The 18,951-nt window shown below is 25.2% G+C and overlaps 3 protein-coding genes across 6 annotated transcripts in view; 1 reads left to right on the forward strand and 2 right to left on the reverse strand.

Moving 5' to 3' along the window:
• On the reverse strand, window positions 1–12,266 carry LOC114125994 (inositol polyphosphate-4-phosphatase type I A-like). 4 transcript variants are annotated; one of them, XM_050199089.1, is made up of 18 exons: window positions 11,819–12,266; window positions 11,633–11,764; window positions 10,175–10,246; window positions 8,618–8,773; window positions 8,344–8,541; window positions 7,743–8,254; window positions 7,473–7,675; window positions 7,250–7,410; window positions 6,847–7,030; window positions 6,570–6,774; window positions 5,704–6,070; window positions 5,343–5,617; window positions 5,082–5,167; window positions 4,790–5,012; window positions 4,510–4,727; window positions 4,041–4,450; window positions 3,771–3,906; window positions 1–3,675 (listed from the first exon to the last, which is right to left on the reverse strand). In XM_050199089.1, exons 2-18 carry the CDS (start codon window positions 11,748–11,750, stop codon window positions 3,543–3,545), a joined length of 3,657 nt encoding a protein of 1,218 aa, XP_050055046.1. In that variant the 5' UTR covers window positions 11,751–11,764; window positions 11,819–12,266; the 3' UTR covers window positions 1–3,542. The 4 variants fall into 4 exon arrangements, with proteins under 4 accessions (XP_050055046.1, XP_050055048.1, XP_050055047.1 ...); XM_050199091.1 differs by lacking the exon at window positions 11,819–12,266 and adding an exon at window positions 10,909–10,961 and having other exon boundaries at window positions 11,633–11,770; XM_050199090.1 differs by lacking the exon at window positions 10,175–10,246 and having other exon boundaries at window positions 11,819–12,265.
• The window catches only part of LOC114125995 (E3 ubiquitin-protein ligase NRDP1), a 25,383-nt gene continuing 11,326 nt past the window's right edge, over window positions 4,895–18,951 (forward strand). The window contains exons 1-2 of the mRNA XM_050199097.1: window positions 4,895–5,007; window positions 11,318–11,535. The gene's annotated coding sequence lies outside the window, so the exon portion shown is untranslated. The remainder of the gene's footprint in view (window positions 5,008–11,317; window positions 11,536–18,951) is intronic.
• Window positions 16,804–18,951, reverse strand: part of LOC114125987 (telomere length and silencing protein 1 homolog) — a 2,616-nt gene continuing 468 nt past the window's right edge. Inside the window, exons 2-7 of the mRNA XM_027989838.2 lie at window positions 18,627–18,722; window positions 18,428–18,542; window positions 18,030–18,178; window positions 17,737–17,955; window positions 17,381–17,514; window positions 16,804–17,306 (exon numbers count right to left, since the gene is read on the reverse strand). Coding sequence (XP_027845639.1) covers window positions 17,140–17,306; window positions 17,381–17,514; window positions 17,737–17,955; window positions 18,030–18,178; window positions 18,428–18,542; window positions 18,627–18,722 — 880 coding nt within the window. The 3' untranslated portion in view covers window positions 16,804–17,139. The remainder of the gene's footprint in view (window positions 17,307–17,380; window positions 17,515–17,736; window positions 17,956–18,029; window positions 18,179–18,427; window positions 18,543–18,626; window positions 18,723–18,951) is intronic.

The raw sequence follows: 18,951 nt of genomic DNA on the forward strand, positions 1-18,951 counted from the left end.
TAAATATTAAATAGTATACGTAATATATTTTGTTTAACAAAAACAATATAACATGCCGACAAGTTTAAGGATTAGTTAAGTACACTATACTAGATAGTAAAATTGATTACTATCCAATATCCAAAATACAGTTGGTTAGTGGGCAATTAATTATTAATAAATAATTTAAATTAATTCAAATACATAAACATAATATTCTAAATACAGCAATAATAAATGTACTTAATTAGAAACGAATTACCTAATGTTAGACAAAATGTAATAATTAATTTCATAATATACGTTTAGTATTGTACATTGTGATTTATTCTACACTTGAATGAAAACATTATTTAATAGTAAACAATCAATCATATAAAACAATTTAATTGCACATAAGATGATATAACTATTTACAAAATAGTTTGGTAAAACAAAATAAATATAATAAAATGTCAAAAGTCATAATACATAAAGGTAAGCTTGAGCTGTTAAATAATATAACAGCTCAAAAAAAATTCTATAATTTATATAATAAAATGTGTCTAATGTATTAGGATACAATTAATAGAAACAATATAACAATAATCGATACAAAAACAATTTCAATGTAATAACTTTGATAAATAATAATTTATGTGTATAAATAAACGTACTATATAGAAGAAATAATAATAAAAATTAATTGCATAACAAATAATAAATTTGTTGTAAATTTCTAAATCACTTAGTTGATGGTAACATTTAAGCTATAATTTTTAAAATAAAGATGTGCAGACTGAAAACATAAGTTAGTTAACTATAAAATCTAAAAAAAATCAATAAGGTTATAGTATACGTTTATCAATAAAATTAAATTGTATACTGGACACATACAAAGTTAGGTAATATTTGAATAGATTGTAAATTTAATTCTTAATTAACTTAAAAGTAAATATTATATAAATATAATAAATATTATGATATAATTTCAAGATTCTGTTGTACATTTTGAGCAACATGATTATATCTTAGATAATAGAAAATCTATGATTTAATATCAATAACAGGAAGACTTACGCCTAAACCCAAGAACATTAAATATTTTTAAGTTAAAATGTAAACATTAATTGAATAAATTAATATTTAACAGCTTTTGATTTAAGTTTGGCACACATTATGTCTTAAAAAATAGACAAATAACATGAATATAATGTAATAAAAGCTTTTAATTAACAGTTAAAATTAAACATTATAATTATATCTAAAGTTGAGATTGAAATAAAAAAAAAACTGTTTTTCATCTACTAAATAAAGTCAATTGTTTTACAGACCCAGTTTTTAATACACTAAGTATACAATTAGTATTTAGTAATAAAATAACATAATAATGTTTACAATTGAGGTCACTCGTGGCCGAGTGGGTCTGAACACTGAACTAATGTTCTAGTGTCCCAGGTTCGATTTCGAGATAGCCACAGATCATTTTTGCGTGTTATGGCATCAAGACTCAAGAGCAAGCCAGCCAATAATTACCGTCCTCCTCACCCAACCCCTTGGTTAACTAGACAAATATAGTTAACCAAAAACCATCTTCAACACCTTGACATGTGAAATGAGGCCAGTCCCAAAAGTAGCATTTCACTTAGAAGGCAAGAATGAAGATGTAAAACCATTGATTATTATAATAATATTTACAATAATTTGTTATTGTTATTTTATATAACATACAGACAATAATTATTACTAATAAAGTTGTTTATAGGAGAAAAAATAATAGTTTTAAAATTAAATTAAATTGATATTTTTATTAGAATTTAAGTGCCAGTAATTCTATAAGAAAAAGTTCTGTAAGCATATTTTCAATACACTAGTACACAACAGAGCGGGAATTCTAATTTAAAAGTATATGACTGTATGATGTATATTTTGAGATATTTAATGTGTACAATATATATTATAGGCAAATAGGGGAAATAAGGTTCGTTTTGATATCATATAATTAGAATAAATAGGATTTGCAAGAATATTGTATGAAAAAGTGTTGATGGCAATATTATTTTCTTATTTGAATCGTCAAATTTTTATATTATAATTCTCGATAAATTTTGTTTAATTTTAAAACATATTTTTCCTATTAGCAAATATTTTCTCCAAAATTGTAAAACAATACCACTCGTGATCAATAAATAGTTAGTACAATAGAGCAAAGAACTAGAAAATATTATTGTATAGCCCGTTTACATAATAAAAGGGTCCATCCAGCAATGGCACTTCAGCAATAATAAAATTGTCAAATCAGCATTAAATAAAATAAAAAATTAATGCATGGCTGGCAACTGCTAAAAAAATTTTAACTAAGCAATTTTAATCAACCTTCTCAGGCACCAGTACTCTTAACTGAGCTTTAGTCACTAATTCATATATATAGTATATAATTAGACAGTCACGGTACTTAAATTAAATAACTTTTAAAAAAAATTGTTATTAACAAAAATTAAATGTTATATCCTAAAATTGCAGTATCCATTTAGTTCCCAGACAATTATTTTCTCGTTTGAAATAGTTAAAATAAAATATTTATTTAATATTTCTGATAATTGTATTATTAATAATAGTATTTTAAATTGATCGAATTTAATGCATTAAGAATTTATTGATTCACCTTAGTAAATAAAATACTTTGTATCATAAATATTAAAATATTTTCCTTACAAGTTAGTCATATAGTATGATGTTTACTTGAAAATGAATAAAATATTGTATGAATCTAAGAACAATTAATAATATTTAAATATATTGCATACAAATCATTCTTCTTTTTAAATTCCTAATTTTACTATTACATTTTTAATAACTTGAGCAAATAATGTTTTTATAATGATGTGACTTTGAAATCTAACCTCATGGCGATATATCAAAAGATATTTGATATAGAGACGACTAGACCTATGAATATTGAATACATTTATATGCAAATTTGTAGTTAATGCTAAAATGACAATCGCTGTTAGAGTACTTTAATTTCAGTATTCAAAAAATATGGTTACATAATTCGATATCAATATCAGATTAAATAGTAAGGATTTAATCATACTTCGATAATAACAATTTAATATTCAAAACTTATTTAATGAATAATGACTAATTCAGTTCATTATTTAATAACTAATACAGTGTTCACTGTAAAATCCATCCACTGGATAATGCAAACCACCTCATATTATAGGAAAAATTATTAAAGCCAAATAAACTATTGTTGCTAATTTACATTACCTGGAAAAAAACCTATTTGCTGGTTTATTCAGAATAAGAAGCAACTACTGTATTTATTTTATTTTAAGCTCAACAATTAAGCAAAAGAATAAGCAGTTATTTTTATCTTGAAAATAAAACCCACAAAAATATAAATAATGATAGCGAGTTTTTCTTATTTCAAAAATTGATTGCAGAGGTTCTAAGTACAAGACAACAGTCTTAGTATAGGAACATATTAAAGGTCAAACAATTTTGTTTGTCAATTCTATGATTGAAAAATGAAATAAAAAATAATAATAAAATAGTATAACAACCATGGTAACCATTTAAGTTTGGCTTGATCCATAAGTACCTGCCGGAGGTCTGTACATTTGTGGTAAGGTAAAGTGTTGTAATCTGTTAAATGCATATTTTCTGACACCAGTATTTTTATATGCATTTTCTCTCCTACACCCCTCACTGAAAGACATAACATATTCAAATGGCATATTATGACAACTGTAAGTTTTTCTTATTTCTTATTTTCATTATAATATACAAACAATTAAATATACCTTCTCATACAATCTAATGCTTGCTGAATTTCACTTTCTGCAAGTCCATATTCCAAATTTAAAATAGAACACTGTTCTAATGTAACAGACATGCCTGTTCGGTCTTTTGCACTTTTACAACTAGTAAATCTTAAACCTAAAGTTAAAAAAATTATTCAGGTTGAAAAACAAATTAATGAAAACAATACAATAAAAATAAAAGCATTGAGTAGATATAAAATGTAAAATAAAACCATAATATTTTTATCATAGATATTTTATATATTTTACCTTTTAAGCGGCGACACACTATAGCTGCTGTTTGCAGTATTTCTACATTTTTACTCTTATTGCTTTGTAATGAATCTTTCAAATTGCTCATTAATTCTGCAACAGAAGTGCCTTGCCGTTCACAATCACCATTACTGGATAGATTAAGTTTACGGTATCTTGAACAAAATTCATTTAATCTTTCAAAATTGTCAATATTGCTACTATCTTGTGGTTTTGTATTTCCAAGGTTTTCTGCAATAGTCGCCATTTCATTAATACCAATATTAAAAAAAACAGGTGTAACCCGAAATGGAGCAATATTTTTAGAAGGCAATAGAGACTGAATTAAATCAGGAACTGGTAATAAAACACATAAAGAATTCTTAGAACCCACGATTCGTGGCATGATTTCATCTTTTGGATTTTCTCTACAAAAAAATATATTAATTATTAAATAAATTTATTTAGATTAATCTATAAATAATACCTAACAGCTTGCGATAATGGTAATAAGGTAAAGTTCACAGTAGCCAAATCTTCAATGGCAACAGCCATGTCACCCCACATATCAATTTCATTACCATAGTAACTCAATAGACATTCAAAAGAGGCTAAACAACCAATTGAAGACAAAACATACAGAAATTCAGGTTCAGGCTTTTGACACCACAATCTTGCCATTAAACCACTAACCAAAGCAGTTAACTAAAACAAAATTAAAAATAAGTGTTTTTTTAAGTATAATAGCAATTATTTATTTTAATTACCGCTTGTGAAAAACAAACATGTCTCCGGTAACGAACATTGCATGACCTTTCAGCTGAACGTTTATCTTCTTGTACTCTGAAAACACTATGCGTAAGTCTAGCAGTTTTTAAAAGTCCATCCATAGCTTGACGAAGTTTACGCATGCTTGGCTTTAATTCAGAACCCCAATCAGTCATAAGATTAAAATCAAGTCCTTCTGTAAACTTGTTTCTGGAAGGTAAACTAAACACATAAAATAATATATTTATTTATTGAATAACTTAGTAAAAGATAAAATATAAATATAATCACTTGTTATTAGAAGTTTTTTGTGCTTCATTACCAGAAATTTGAGTCAATCTAGAATCTAAGCTCACAGGTTGCTGAGAATTTGTTGGCTAAAATATTTTACAGTTATTATAAATACTAAATAACAATAATACTTTTGTCATATTGTATTATAATTTAAAGTATTATATAATTATAATTTAAAAGTATAGGTACATTTTTATACATTTGATATTATAGTTACCATAATATTAAAAAATAATTTGCATGATAAAAATAATTTACCTGAACTGTTGATGAGTTTGAACGAAAACTACGACATCTTTGAGACCTCAACCTTACTGCTGGACTATTGCAACGGCCACATAAAAATTTAACTTTGCTCACAAGACACATGATACTTGCTTCAATATTCAACTGAGTAAGCTCCCAAGGTTCTGGTTCTTCAGTAGGCTTATAATAGTTAGCTGACGGTGAATTACACATTGAATAAGTATCCAAAAATTGACCTGTTTTCATACCATTGCCGCTTTCATTAATGAGTGTATTTTCTTTAGAACCTAAAAATATTTCATTTAAATATCTTTTTATAACATCTAAATTTATAAAATATACAGTGTAATGTAAAATTTGACAAATAGTATACCAGAAATATGGTTTACATCTTCTTGATTATTGTCCATTTCACCCTTAGATTCTGGAAATACAATAAACTGTTGTTGGTCTTCATTACCGCTCAAGTCATGTTCTTCTTGGATTTCTTTTGAATCAAACTTCATAAAATTCCTCAAACATTTTGGACTTTCAGGAGTGTACAAATCCTCGGTATCTGGTGATTGTAAATCAAAATTTATCTGGCTTGCTATACGTTTAAATGGTGATACATGATAATTTGAAGTATCTTTCACAGATTCATTCTCATCACACAAGACAAGTGTCACTTTATGTTCTTCAATAAAATTTAAAGCTTCTTCAACAAGCTTTGGATCCCAAAGGCTTAGCAAAATACGAGTCTAAAAATTATAATGTTAAAATTATGTATAATATAATACATTTTAATCATGTAGGCTCAATAGGATTAGCTATTTCATATATAATTAAGTGTAACAAATAGTAATTAATAATTAAGAGCAGCTGATAAAGTTTATAAATAACTTATAGCTTACAACAGCTATTTAAAATATTAAATACTGCCAAACAGTAGTGTCATCTGAAATACCAATGACAAATTTTTATAGAGTAGTATTTCTACCACCCACCCTAAACCATAAAAAGATTCATTAACTCACCATCATTAATAACTGCTTTTTATAAGCAAATTTTCAAGTATCTGTTGATGCATAATGTTAGTACAAAAATTTATTCTTAACAATTTTAAGTCCAAAGTGTCTACACTCACCTACCCACCCACCTTCTTAAATTAACTACACCATTTGTCACGGTTTAACTATATTATTGCGCCACTTGTGCTTAACATCAAATATTTTAACAATGACTTTTAAGTATAATTACTTTAGATATCATATCATTACAAATTGGCATCATTCCTGAGGTTTGTTTGTCTTTAGCTAAATTTAACAAACTTTTCATTGCATCTACTACCTCTCGTCTTAAAAGTTTAATTGCTTGAATTGCATCAAATGCCATAGTAATTTTACTACTAGCCATAGCATGACCATTTGTTTTAAGAGGTGCTTCTTTGAGTTGTTGTAATAGTCTAAAAATATACATACATATATTACATATAAACAAAAACATAAACTTTTTTTTTCTTCAAAATCCATTTTACTTTATCAATCCTCCAGTTTTAGACTTATGTGAATGTGCAGTAAATGCACCAACTGTTATTGTATCATAAAATCCACTTTTTTTTAATGTATCATTTTGAACCCAAATGCGTTGTAAATGCAAGTTTGTTGGTGCAAACTCTAAAGAACGGTCGTTTTTACGAGAACTTGGTTTAAAATGAACCCCTAAAAAAAAAATAGAGTAATATAATGTTTATTTCACTATGATAAAGAAAATAATTAACATATAAATATGGATGAAATATACTTAAAATTATTTATCTATGAAACAGTCTATAAAAATAAAAATAAGCTAAGTAGTCAATAAAAAATATATTATAGTACTAGTAATTTAAGAAAATATTTCAATAAAATTAATACTTATCAAAGAACATATAAATTTACCCTTTTGATTTTCCAGATTTTGTTTAGCTTGAGAATATAAATGTAATAATTGTAAATGTCGGTCAAGTAGTTCTACTTGTTTTGAATGCCATGGTTCAGATAATTCACCCATTCCTGACACTTCTTGTAAAAGTTCTTTTTCTTCAAGGATCCATATGTTTCTAAGTACGATATTGGTTAATTTTCTCTTGTAATCTACTAACTTAGATGAGTAAATGCTTACAATAATTGTTGTGGTAGATAAAAGCATAACTTGCTTTCAGCCATTATTTCATAAACAGATATATCACCCCTTAGACCAGAATGAAAACGATATGTCACAAATGATACATTATCAAATAATAAATATAGATAGTTCTGTAATGGAACACGTAATCTGGATCCAAGTCTTGGAGGTAATGATTGTGTTCTTCGATGATTTACCATCTATAATAATTAAGATAGGTATATATCATAAATATATTATAATAAATATTTTTTTAAATTAACTTACGGGAAAGTTATGATTGTTATACATTAATGATTTACATGGCGTAGATTCTGTACTCATATTATGTCCAATCTGTTTATCTGGGCGACAAATCGTCATGGACACAAAACCAATAATTTTATCTAAATCAGATGTAATACTTGGCGAAGACAGTGGCAAACGGACACGTTGTCCATTGTTTCCTGAATGAGTAGTTTCTAACAATGAGCTAAGTGTTATTTCACAATGTCCCATCTTCACTGCAGTTCCAGAAACACATTCCCGAACATCATAAACTGATACTCGAAGAATACAATCCTCAGTTAACCCATCACTGCGTTGTAACCATATAGTTCTCAAAAACGTTGGATTGCTATTATCAATGATTACTTCTGTATTAGCATAGTTTATCCAAACATTTTCACTTGGTACACAAATTGATACAACAATGGCTGGATTTGGAGAACGTCCATGTCCATCACACATCAGATTATCACAAGAAAAACATATTTCGCACAATGGTACTTTTGTTAGATCTAAAACATAGACATAGTCGGGTATAAAATATTATAGTAAAAAATTTAACTATTATAGTTTACTATACATATAATGTACTAAAATATACCTAGTTTAGGTTGATTTTTACGTAATCTCCACATATTAATATCTAAATCTGGTTTTCGTTTTTCTTCTAATTGCCTTCTTAAATTCAACAGTCTCGCCCGCATGATTTCGTAGCTTGCTTGTTTTATAGCTTCTAACCAAGAATCTCTTTCTAACTCAGTATGTGCGGCAATTTGTTGACAAATACCATTTTCAAAAACTATTAATTTAAATTATTAGTAATTATATTATGAACTACTAAAATAAATATAATTTTTGACTTGGAAAAATGTTACCTATTTGAAAGCTAAATGGCCCTTCTGGTGGAGACTCATCTAGTTGTACAGAATAATTTTGAAGAACAATAACACCTAGTAAATCTGATAGCTGATCATGAGACTTAAGATAAAATAATAAATTTCCTCTTAAACGACACCAACGCTCAAAATTAGCTTAAAAAAATAAAATAAAACATATATAAGTATTTTCAATGAAATATTTTGAACTTAAATTTGGTTTTAAGGTATTTAACACATGGTAGCTATTTAAGTAAAATTTATAGAACCAAATGTATTATTTTGAATACTATACAATATATTATTATAATAGCATTTAACATTAAAAACAAAGATAATTATAGTAATAAATAATAATATTATGAAATTAATTAAAGAAATATATTTTTATTTTTCAATGTTAGATAAATTTATAATAGTCTACACTTAACTCTGATAACTCAAAATTTAAATCAAAATAATTAAACTAATAAATATATGTTCATAGGTGTGTATACGGGTATGGCTGATTGAATTATAAACATTAAACACATCTGGATATACACAGAGTTTTTAATGTGGGTACTCTCAGATGATGGTTCCATAAAAGATACATATAATATAAAAATAAGATATTTAAGATAAATAAAAATGTATTTTTTAATGTGTATATTCAAATTTTAATTTAATTAAGAAAATATTTTAAAGTAAGTAAATTATAGCTTATTTATCAAAAAATTCAGCCCACTCCTGTAAATATATTGTATAAAGAGTACATCAATATATTATTCACAGTATATTATAATATAATAATATATTATTCGTAGATTTAAATATATAAAAATCATCCTCACCTGTAAAATGAGAAAGGCTTATAGGTATAATATTATTTTCATTCAGAATTATACAAGAAAAATAATGAAAATATAAAATTATTGTATTAGTTACATTAATAATTTTACCTTGAGCTTTAACATAAAAAATTAACACTTATCAACATGCAGGGTTCAAAGATTATTTCAACATAAATAAACAATTAACTGTTAGGTTGGCTAGTAATGGGTTGCACATGGATACAATATCATGCAACAATACATAAGTCTCATGCTAAATATTAATGGAAACTAAATGTACAGTCTGCTTATAATACAAAGGTGGGAATAACTGTTTCATAAACATTTTATTAATTAAGTTCACAATTTCCCTACACTTAATCAAATTTATTGTTCAGCCATTAAAAGCCAACCACAAAAAATAATATTTAATTTGAACTTATAATCAATTAAACAATTAAATAAGTACAATATATGTACACATAGACATAACATTTTTTTTATATGATTACTAGATTAGTTTATTTAGGTATAACATCTAAATTAAATTTCCTTTACTGCCATCTTAGATTTGGATTTGCATGCATTTAGCATACATAAACTATACAAATTTTATTTTGCAATATAATAAACCAAATTATTTTAAACAAAATACAGGTATATTTTTTCATTGTTCTATCATACCTCATATTTTTTTTTATATCATATAATTATTAAATTATTCTAAATGCTAATAATCATATACCTTTATGTGATCCGCCATAACAGTTCAAATCGCTTAGACGTTCTCGCTTTTTGCTTCGTTTTGAATCTCTCTCTGAAATTGTTTAAATAAATCTAATAGTCTAAAAATCAATTATGATTAAAAAAACATAAGACCTCCAGTATCTTAAACAAAACAAAAACAAATAATTCAAAATGCAATAATTAGATTTTCTTTTGTTAAATGCTAAAATAGCACAACTCACAACCTTAGAAATCCACACGTAGAGTACAATTTCAAAAATATTTTTTTCTCCTTTATAGAAATCATCATAAAATTCTATTTTTAGTTTGCCATAATATTTCAGTAATAAGAGTGTTGATTAATATTTTTACTCAAATTGATTTTTATACTTTTTACTTTAGATCTGCTGGGCTATAAGTTTGTATTATAGTTTTTTAAAAATGCAACAAATGAATAAAATTGTATCCATAATATTACATTTTAAACACAAAATTATATTATAATATCTTTAATTGTTTAAAATTTTCTCATTTTATAGTTTTTTCTATCCAAATTCAATAATATAATTCTTTAAATAAATTAAAAATTATAATTATAAAAAAAACAAAACAATGCATTCAATAAATTTATAATGCCATACAAAAATATTGTGTAGATATCAACTTTTTACTAAAAAAATTTGTTAGAAAATTGCATTAGTTATTCAAATACAAAGCTTTATCCCACAAACACAAATAAGTAAAGTTGCTTACTGCATGAAATTTTGAATGAAGAAACTACCCATTAGTGACACTTCTGCAATGTTCTAAAAAATGGAATTTAAAATTATTTAATGATAAAACAATAAATGAATTATATTGTTATCATAAAACATAGATAATTTTACAGGCTTTAGCTATGAATGGATTATTATTAGTTGATGTATATTGAATTTGATTATAGTAGTAACATTACGTCATATTATTATCGATCTCAATTTTATCTTGCGAGTACTTATTTTAATCATTTATCATAATAATAACAACAATAAATGTACAAATAACTTACCTACTCATAACTATATTTATGTATACTGTTTTTTTTTTATCTGAACTTTTGTTTAAGAAGTTTTTACATAGATAAAATAATTATATTAATTCCGGTTATGTTATATATTTTCAGTTATTTCAAAATTGGTCAATATGTTTTTATACACAATGTTATATGGTTTAAATTCAAGACTTATAAATATAATTAAATCAATACAATTACAATGATATTAATGTAAAAGTACTAAATTGTGTCATGCAAAATTACAAACAATAATGAAATCAAAACACACAATTCATACATAAACATGCCAAGCTTTATGTAAACTATGCCAATATTAGATTATAACAGTAAGTCTCTAAGGGTATATGAATGGTAAGTTTGTATTTTGTTACATTTTATTTTAATTTTTTACTTATACATTTCTAAAACCCAATCAATACTCACTCTCAGTTCTTCTAAAAAAACCTTCTTGACGTTCGCGTACAAATAGCAGCCCTTCTTTGTCAAATTTATTAGATGGTTGTTGTGCCAATGTGATCATCTCCTGTTTATTGAAACGCATTTCATTTGTTGGGCCTAAAAATTTGACAAGTCAAATGTTGTGCGTGGAAACCATATTTGAATACTAACCGACAAGTCTACCGGGTAAATTGCATGTAAAAAATACAATAGTCAACCATGTTTGTTAGGTGTCCACTGGTTTTTGACTTGATACAGTGAAGAGCTGTATTGTCAACCAAAACGAATTTCCATTTGCAGCTTCCGCTAATGACATCTCTACTTTGAATGTTACGAAAATAACATTATGTATAGAAACGGTAAAATTGTATCTGTATAAGTAAAGACTAAATATTAAATAATTAAGAACAGAAATTAAAATTTGAATAGGAACCTATTGAAATAAATATTATTATTTTCGTTTCAGATTATGAGTGAAACGATGAATATTTTTTACTTTCATCTTGTGATAACGACTAAAGCGTATGACGTTGATAACGAAGTTTCTTCTAGGACCATAGATAATAATGAACATTTTAAATTATTAGGGAAAGCGACAGAACTACAGGAGTACAAAAAAATGAGATATTTTTTTATAGACGAAAATTGTACCGAACATCGATCTCAAAAATTTAAAAAAAAAAATCAATAATTTCATCAATTAAATTTAGTACCTAAACTAAAGTACACAAATATTAATTTTCTCCTTTAAATTGTTCATAATTAAATTATTTATTCATTACGGCGTTAAGAACGGATATGTACTTGTCCTGTATTAAAATATTTGGCGTTCCAATTGTTCCGCCACTTGTAAGTACATTTTAAATATTTCTACAGAGTTCGTTATCGTTAAAATAATTATTATTTTCATGTATTTTAATCACTTGTTTAAATATTTAATTATATTAGGTAGCTTACCCGCTAGCTTGGATGGTGGAGTAATGATTACCAGTATAGGTAGGTACTAGGTAGGTACAGAAATGCAAGAAATTGAAAATTATGAATCCCCTACTACAGTGTTAAAAGAACCTGTTTAAAATTATGTAAATAATATTAACAAAATTGCAATATTTAATGGGATAAAAACTGATGGTTCAATTTCTCCTGAAACACCAACATTAATATCTAAAGAAGACGAGCATAATTTTAATGATAATTCTTTATTATCTATACCTAGAACGATAAAGAAATTTTGATTTGATTTTTGAAATATTACACGTTATACATAAATTACATATTTCTGAAAACTAAATCGGCCGTATTATCCTATTCCTACATTCTTGTGGTAACCGGACAATTTCCCCCCCGGACATTTTCCTCCCATTTTTTCTTTAATGTTTACCTATTATTTAATAATTTAATATTATTTATTATTTAATAAGAAATTTTTTTTTCATAAATATAATCAATTATAGTATTATACTATAATTAACTTTATAAGTTTATACTATAAATTACATTTTTTTTTTTTCATAAATATAATAAAACGTAAAAAAAATTGTATATAAGTAAAATTGGTTAAAAATTGTAGGAGAATCTTATCTTAATAGTCTAAATCATAAAATTAAGATAGTTTTTGACAACCCAGCAATTGATTGGGTTTTAGATACAATTTTAGATTTCAATGTTACTATTGTCCACTAAAATTGTCCACCATTCATTCTTGTCATATAAAATACGATGTAAATATCATAATATTATGTCAAATGTCAGTGTAGAATGCAGATATATTTATGTATCTATTTATACCGTTTACGGCTTTACGCCTACAGGCTAAGGACACAACCAAGTTGTAGTGACGTATCTAAATATTCAGAGGACAACAGTTGTATAAAACACCAATACCTTTAGAGTAATTCACTATCACCCAAGGTCTAATAGTATACGTGACCCCCTTTTACCTTATTCAATGGACAATGATGCATTTATTCTAATTTTGATTTTTGAAATTTTTAAGTATAGATAATTAAAGTCTATACTTTCAAAAATGCATTAGTCATTACAAATCATATACTTTTTTTCATTCAAACAAGAATCACCTTTTTTTGCATTGGGTATGATTAAAAAGATTAAATATGAAATATTTGTAATTATGCGGAGGGTTGTGAATTAGAAAGTTTATATTTTGTTTGTGTTGGATTTCTTTGCTACGCCTCATAACTGGATCCCCACGCGTATCTATGTCCAAATGGGTTTTAACAAAGTTTTATACAGAAATAATTTTGTTTTTGTATTAAGCTCAAAGTATTTACATTTACCGAGTAGGGATTGATTGTAGTAATTTTCGTCATGAGTTTAAGAGGATTTATTTCTTTTTTATTTGATCTGCCCAGCTGGTTAGTCGTTGATCTAGATTCAAGAAACGAATTATTATAAATTTTCAAATATTGTCTAAGAATACGAGTAACTATTTAAAAATTTAAAATTTGAATGAATACATAGGTACTAAGTAAAAATTTCTTTCTGAATGACCAGAGTACCAGACATTATCCTTGCAGTTTGTTTTTCTAATCATGCACTCTTTATAAAATCGACGATAACTCACCCACAGAAGCGTGTTGGTGTTTTTATATTTTCTAAAATAATTAATACGAAAATATTTTTTTTAAGTATTAACAATAGACTATAGTCTATACTACTATACATTTATTTAATACCTATATAGGTATACAATATACATAAAGATATTAAACGTTACTGCCTAATTGGCTCAGTCTATTTGAAATACGAAAACATTGAGGATATACTATACCTATACTATATATAAAACCTAATCTACGTAGGTATACCTGTTTATAAAAATAATTAGGCCTCAAAATAGTTTTTATATTTTACACACAGGCATCTAATCAGTATCAGAATTCCCTTTAGAAAAGTGAATAATGCTTAATATAATTTTTAAAAATATCGAAGTATAAAAATGTAATATATTTATTTTGAAAAATGTTTTATTTTATTGCATAAAATTATGTAAAACATATAAAAATACCTAGGTATATATATTTTATTCTTCGTCTTTATAAAGAAATAGTATACCTATATTACATTATTAAATACAATATAATTTGGTAAAAATAATATAATATAGAGCAAAATGTATTTTTATTATTGAAGTATAATAAGCCAAATAAGTAGCCAGTAGGCATTTCATACTTTCACGCATCATGTTAGATAGGTACCTACTATTTGAGTGAATAACATATAGTTTATTCACTGCCATTGAAGTGTCAAATTGTTTTTATTTAATTATAATATTTAAATATATTAAATACATTTTGAATGGAAACTTTTAAATACAACAAATCTGGTAAAAAAATATGAGTACCTATAGATAATGCAGCCTGCAGGTCAGTTGACCTCCGCCAAGAAGATTTAGTTGACAGTTGACACTCGCCACTTATATCTCTCGTGTTTTCGATATTATAAAATGTATATACTGCAGTTTTGGCCACCTTCATAGTTTTTTATTATTTATTGCATATTATATTTATTCATGTATGAATGTTCATGATATATAATTTTTTTACGATTTATTTATTCATATTATTTATCTATTTTAAATTTGTATGTATAATCTATGAATAAAAGTATTATTAACCATACATTTTTGTACGAATTATTGATTATTTATTATAACATCGAAAACGGGATAGAGATGTAAGTACGTCAATTAAACCTAACCTTCTTATTAACGGGGCTCAACTAGACCAGTATCAAAATAAGTTTTAAAGCCTTAAAGAATACACGTATATTGTATAATATAGTAAAATACAAATGTAAAAATTATTTTACATCGAAATAATCAACTAAAAATAGGTACTACAAATTGTCTTGGAACAATATAATCACTACAGTATCCTGGAAACCGAACCTTCCGTGACATCAAAACTTAATTTTCTTGAGAGCCAATACAAAGTAAATGTCAGCTGAATCAAAAATTAAATTAGCTGCAAACTGCAAAGTGCAAAGCCTTATGAAATCCTGTGCAAATCCAATTGAGATTTATGATCAATCTTTAACTGCTTCAAGGTGTTTCTAAATTAGATAATAATATGATATTATCAATAATTGATAAATGATTAATATTAATAATTTGATATCAAACATTTTTTTAAGGAATATATTTTTAATTTTCAAAAATTATTCTTTTTTCCTTCCTCTTGGTCTTTTTTACCGATTACTATAAAATGTTTACATAGAAAAAAAATAATAATTTTTATTTAGTTACAACTAAGGTTTATAAAAATTGAAAATGATCATTCTGTTCAAAAAAATTATAATTATCCTATATCCAAATCCAAATAATATTTTTTATACAATAAATATTCTTTATTTAAATTAATATACCAAATAGATGGTTTAATGGTTACATACTTTTATAATAACATTTTTTTTTGTATTATTTATTCTAACAGTTAGTCTGACTTCTAAGTACAATTTTGAAAAATAAACTAAATAATATTGAATTTTAGTTATTATTATCATTAGACATACAGGTTAGTTATTATTTATTAATTATTATATTATAAAATTATTCCTAGCATTACTTTGTGTACATTATTATAACATAATATTCAGTTTTAATTTATAATTATTGTTTGGGTATGAGTTTTACATTTGATTATTTATTCATTTTTTAAAAAAATTTTTAGATTTTGATTCTGAACGGACTACAGAATGATAAATCTATTGATTTTACAATACTGCTTTATTATTTATTTATTAATATTTTGTGCTGTCATCAAATATTGGAGTAGTAAAATTGCTTCAATTTTCAACTCTGCAAGTAGTTTCTATTTGGGAAGATACATTTTATGAATGATTTATAATTATAAACTTTTGAATTCTTAACATAGGTAGTTCATTAAAATCAAAAATATTTTTATAGCTAAGGATAGTATATTTAATGAATGGTTAACCATTTCATTAATGGTTTTCTTAAATAGTCTATATTGTAAAAAATATATAGGTATTTTAAATTTAAATTTTGATGAAATTAACAAAATTTGAGTAACAAATACACAGGTAAGCTTAACATTAATAACATATCATTATATTTTATATACATAATTATATTTCTAAGAGCATTATTATAGGCAAAAATATATTTAGCATACTGTTTTTTAAAATAAATTCATTTATTAGCAGTTTAAATAAATCATAAAACATACATATACTCTGTTCAACGAGAGTTTACTTGAAACCTTTTTGTATACCAAAGTAGAAAGTTATTACTTATATTTTTCTCTCTCTCTTTTAATTTCATAAACATTATAGCTGAACACAAATATTAAGTGTGTTAATATATTTTTTATACTTACAAAATTTGTATACAATATAAGTTAAATATGTATATTTTAATATTTTTCAATAATTTCTAATAAACAATACAATATACATAAATATATTGAACACATAAAATATATCAGTACATTTTATTTATAGTAAAAATCTTAATATCTACGAAACTGTTTTTTGAATCTTTCATAATGAAAATCATCAGTTGCATTATCTTTCTTTTTTCTTTTATCAATATTGTTTTCATCAGAATGATCTTGTTTGACTGCAGGTTGTTGTTTATAAACTTTTTTCCCATCTGGTCCTGTTATCTCAATATTAACTAGAATTGAATAATATAGAAAATTAAAAGTAGGCATAACATTCAAAATTCAAAATTATTTTTATTTAACTTACATCTATTATGTTGTACAAAATTAACAGCCATGTTTGTAGGAACAAACTGTGATGGACCATCTTTTTTATTACGCTTATCGCGAATTAATTTCATTTTAGCTTCTTCTGTTGCTTCAATATTTTTTATTTTTGCACTAGTAATAAAAAAATATTATAAATCATGACATTTATGAAATTGTACAGTTTTATACATACATAAAGTCATATATATTTTAAGATTAACCAAAGTTTTAAATTTGTATTTATCATTTGCTTAATATGCTTTGCTAACTTTTAGACCTACCTAGCAATACTACTTAAATCACAATCCAATGATTAAAAACATTATTTTCCAAATTTGCATAAAGATTACTTACTCAATTCCTAAATCTACTTCCGGAATACCACTTAACATTTGATTTGATAACATTTCTTCAGATCTGTGAGTGGTTGAGTTTCTTAAATGTGATGGAACAGCTTGTAAAGCTGCCAATTCTGGTGGGCAATAATTTGATTTATTGAGATTGGCATTATCATCATCTACATCTACTGTTCGTCCAGTTCGTACAGCCACTTGTTCATCAATATATTTCATCCTGAAAATATATTTTTATTTATTGTATATGTATTTAGTTATATTATACAAAATAATATTGAATATTATTTTCACATTTCTTCGTCTTCATCTCGTTTATTAGTTTCAGCTGAAAACTGTGTTCCTATTCCAGTATCATACGCATCATCAACTTGAGTTACTTGTCCAGTTTTTAAAGCATCCATATTTATTAATCCACCAGTTTTTACTTTAAATGGATCAACCTAAATTAAATTTTAATAGTAAATTAATTAGTGATTATAATATAGTAATATGTGCAGTCGAGTAGAATCTGTATATTATATCTTTTTTTCAGATTGTAAATTTTCAATATTAAATAACTATTCTATCATACCTAATTTGAAACTATTGTTATGTAGCAGTTAATAAGGTTAAACAAATATTTTATGTATAAGGCAGTAGGTAAGTCACCTTTAAATGTATGTAAAATAAATACAAATTTTAAAAATTACCATCAATTTTTCTTCTTCTTGAGAGAGTTTTTCCCCTAATGCGAGGCTAATGATATTAACACCATTTGGCCTATCTCTTAGTTTTTGCATAGTTTTCATTTCTTCAAGTTTACCTCTAAAAATTTGAAAATTCATTATGACACTAGCAACATGATTTACTTAAATAGGTTTTTTGTAATAAATAATAAATTATGCTTACAATATATCCACTTCATCTTCTTGTTCATCATCGTCTATTCTTTTCCTTAATGATCGTCCTTTTGATTTTTTTTTTAGCATAACTGGAGACTTTGAACTAAAAATATTAGTGTAAAATTAAATATTATTTATAAATAGCTTGTTATGTTTATTATACTTTAGACTAATTGGTCAATTATTTTGTTATTACGTTAATGCTATCAATTTTTATATTTTTTCTATATTAATATCAAATATCTTTAAATACTGTAATAACAGTTTAACGTAATATTCGCTTTAAATGTATGAATTTTTTTTTTTGTACACATAATATAAATAAGGTGGGT

The sequence above is a fragment of the Aphis gossypii genome, chromosome 2 (genome assembly GCF_020184175.1).
Source record: "Aphis gossypii isolate Hap1 chromosome 2, ASM2018417v2, whole genome shotgun sequence".
Taxonomy (NCBI): Eukaryota; Metazoa; Arthropoda; class Insecta; order Hemiptera; family Aphididae; genus Aphis; species Aphis gossypii.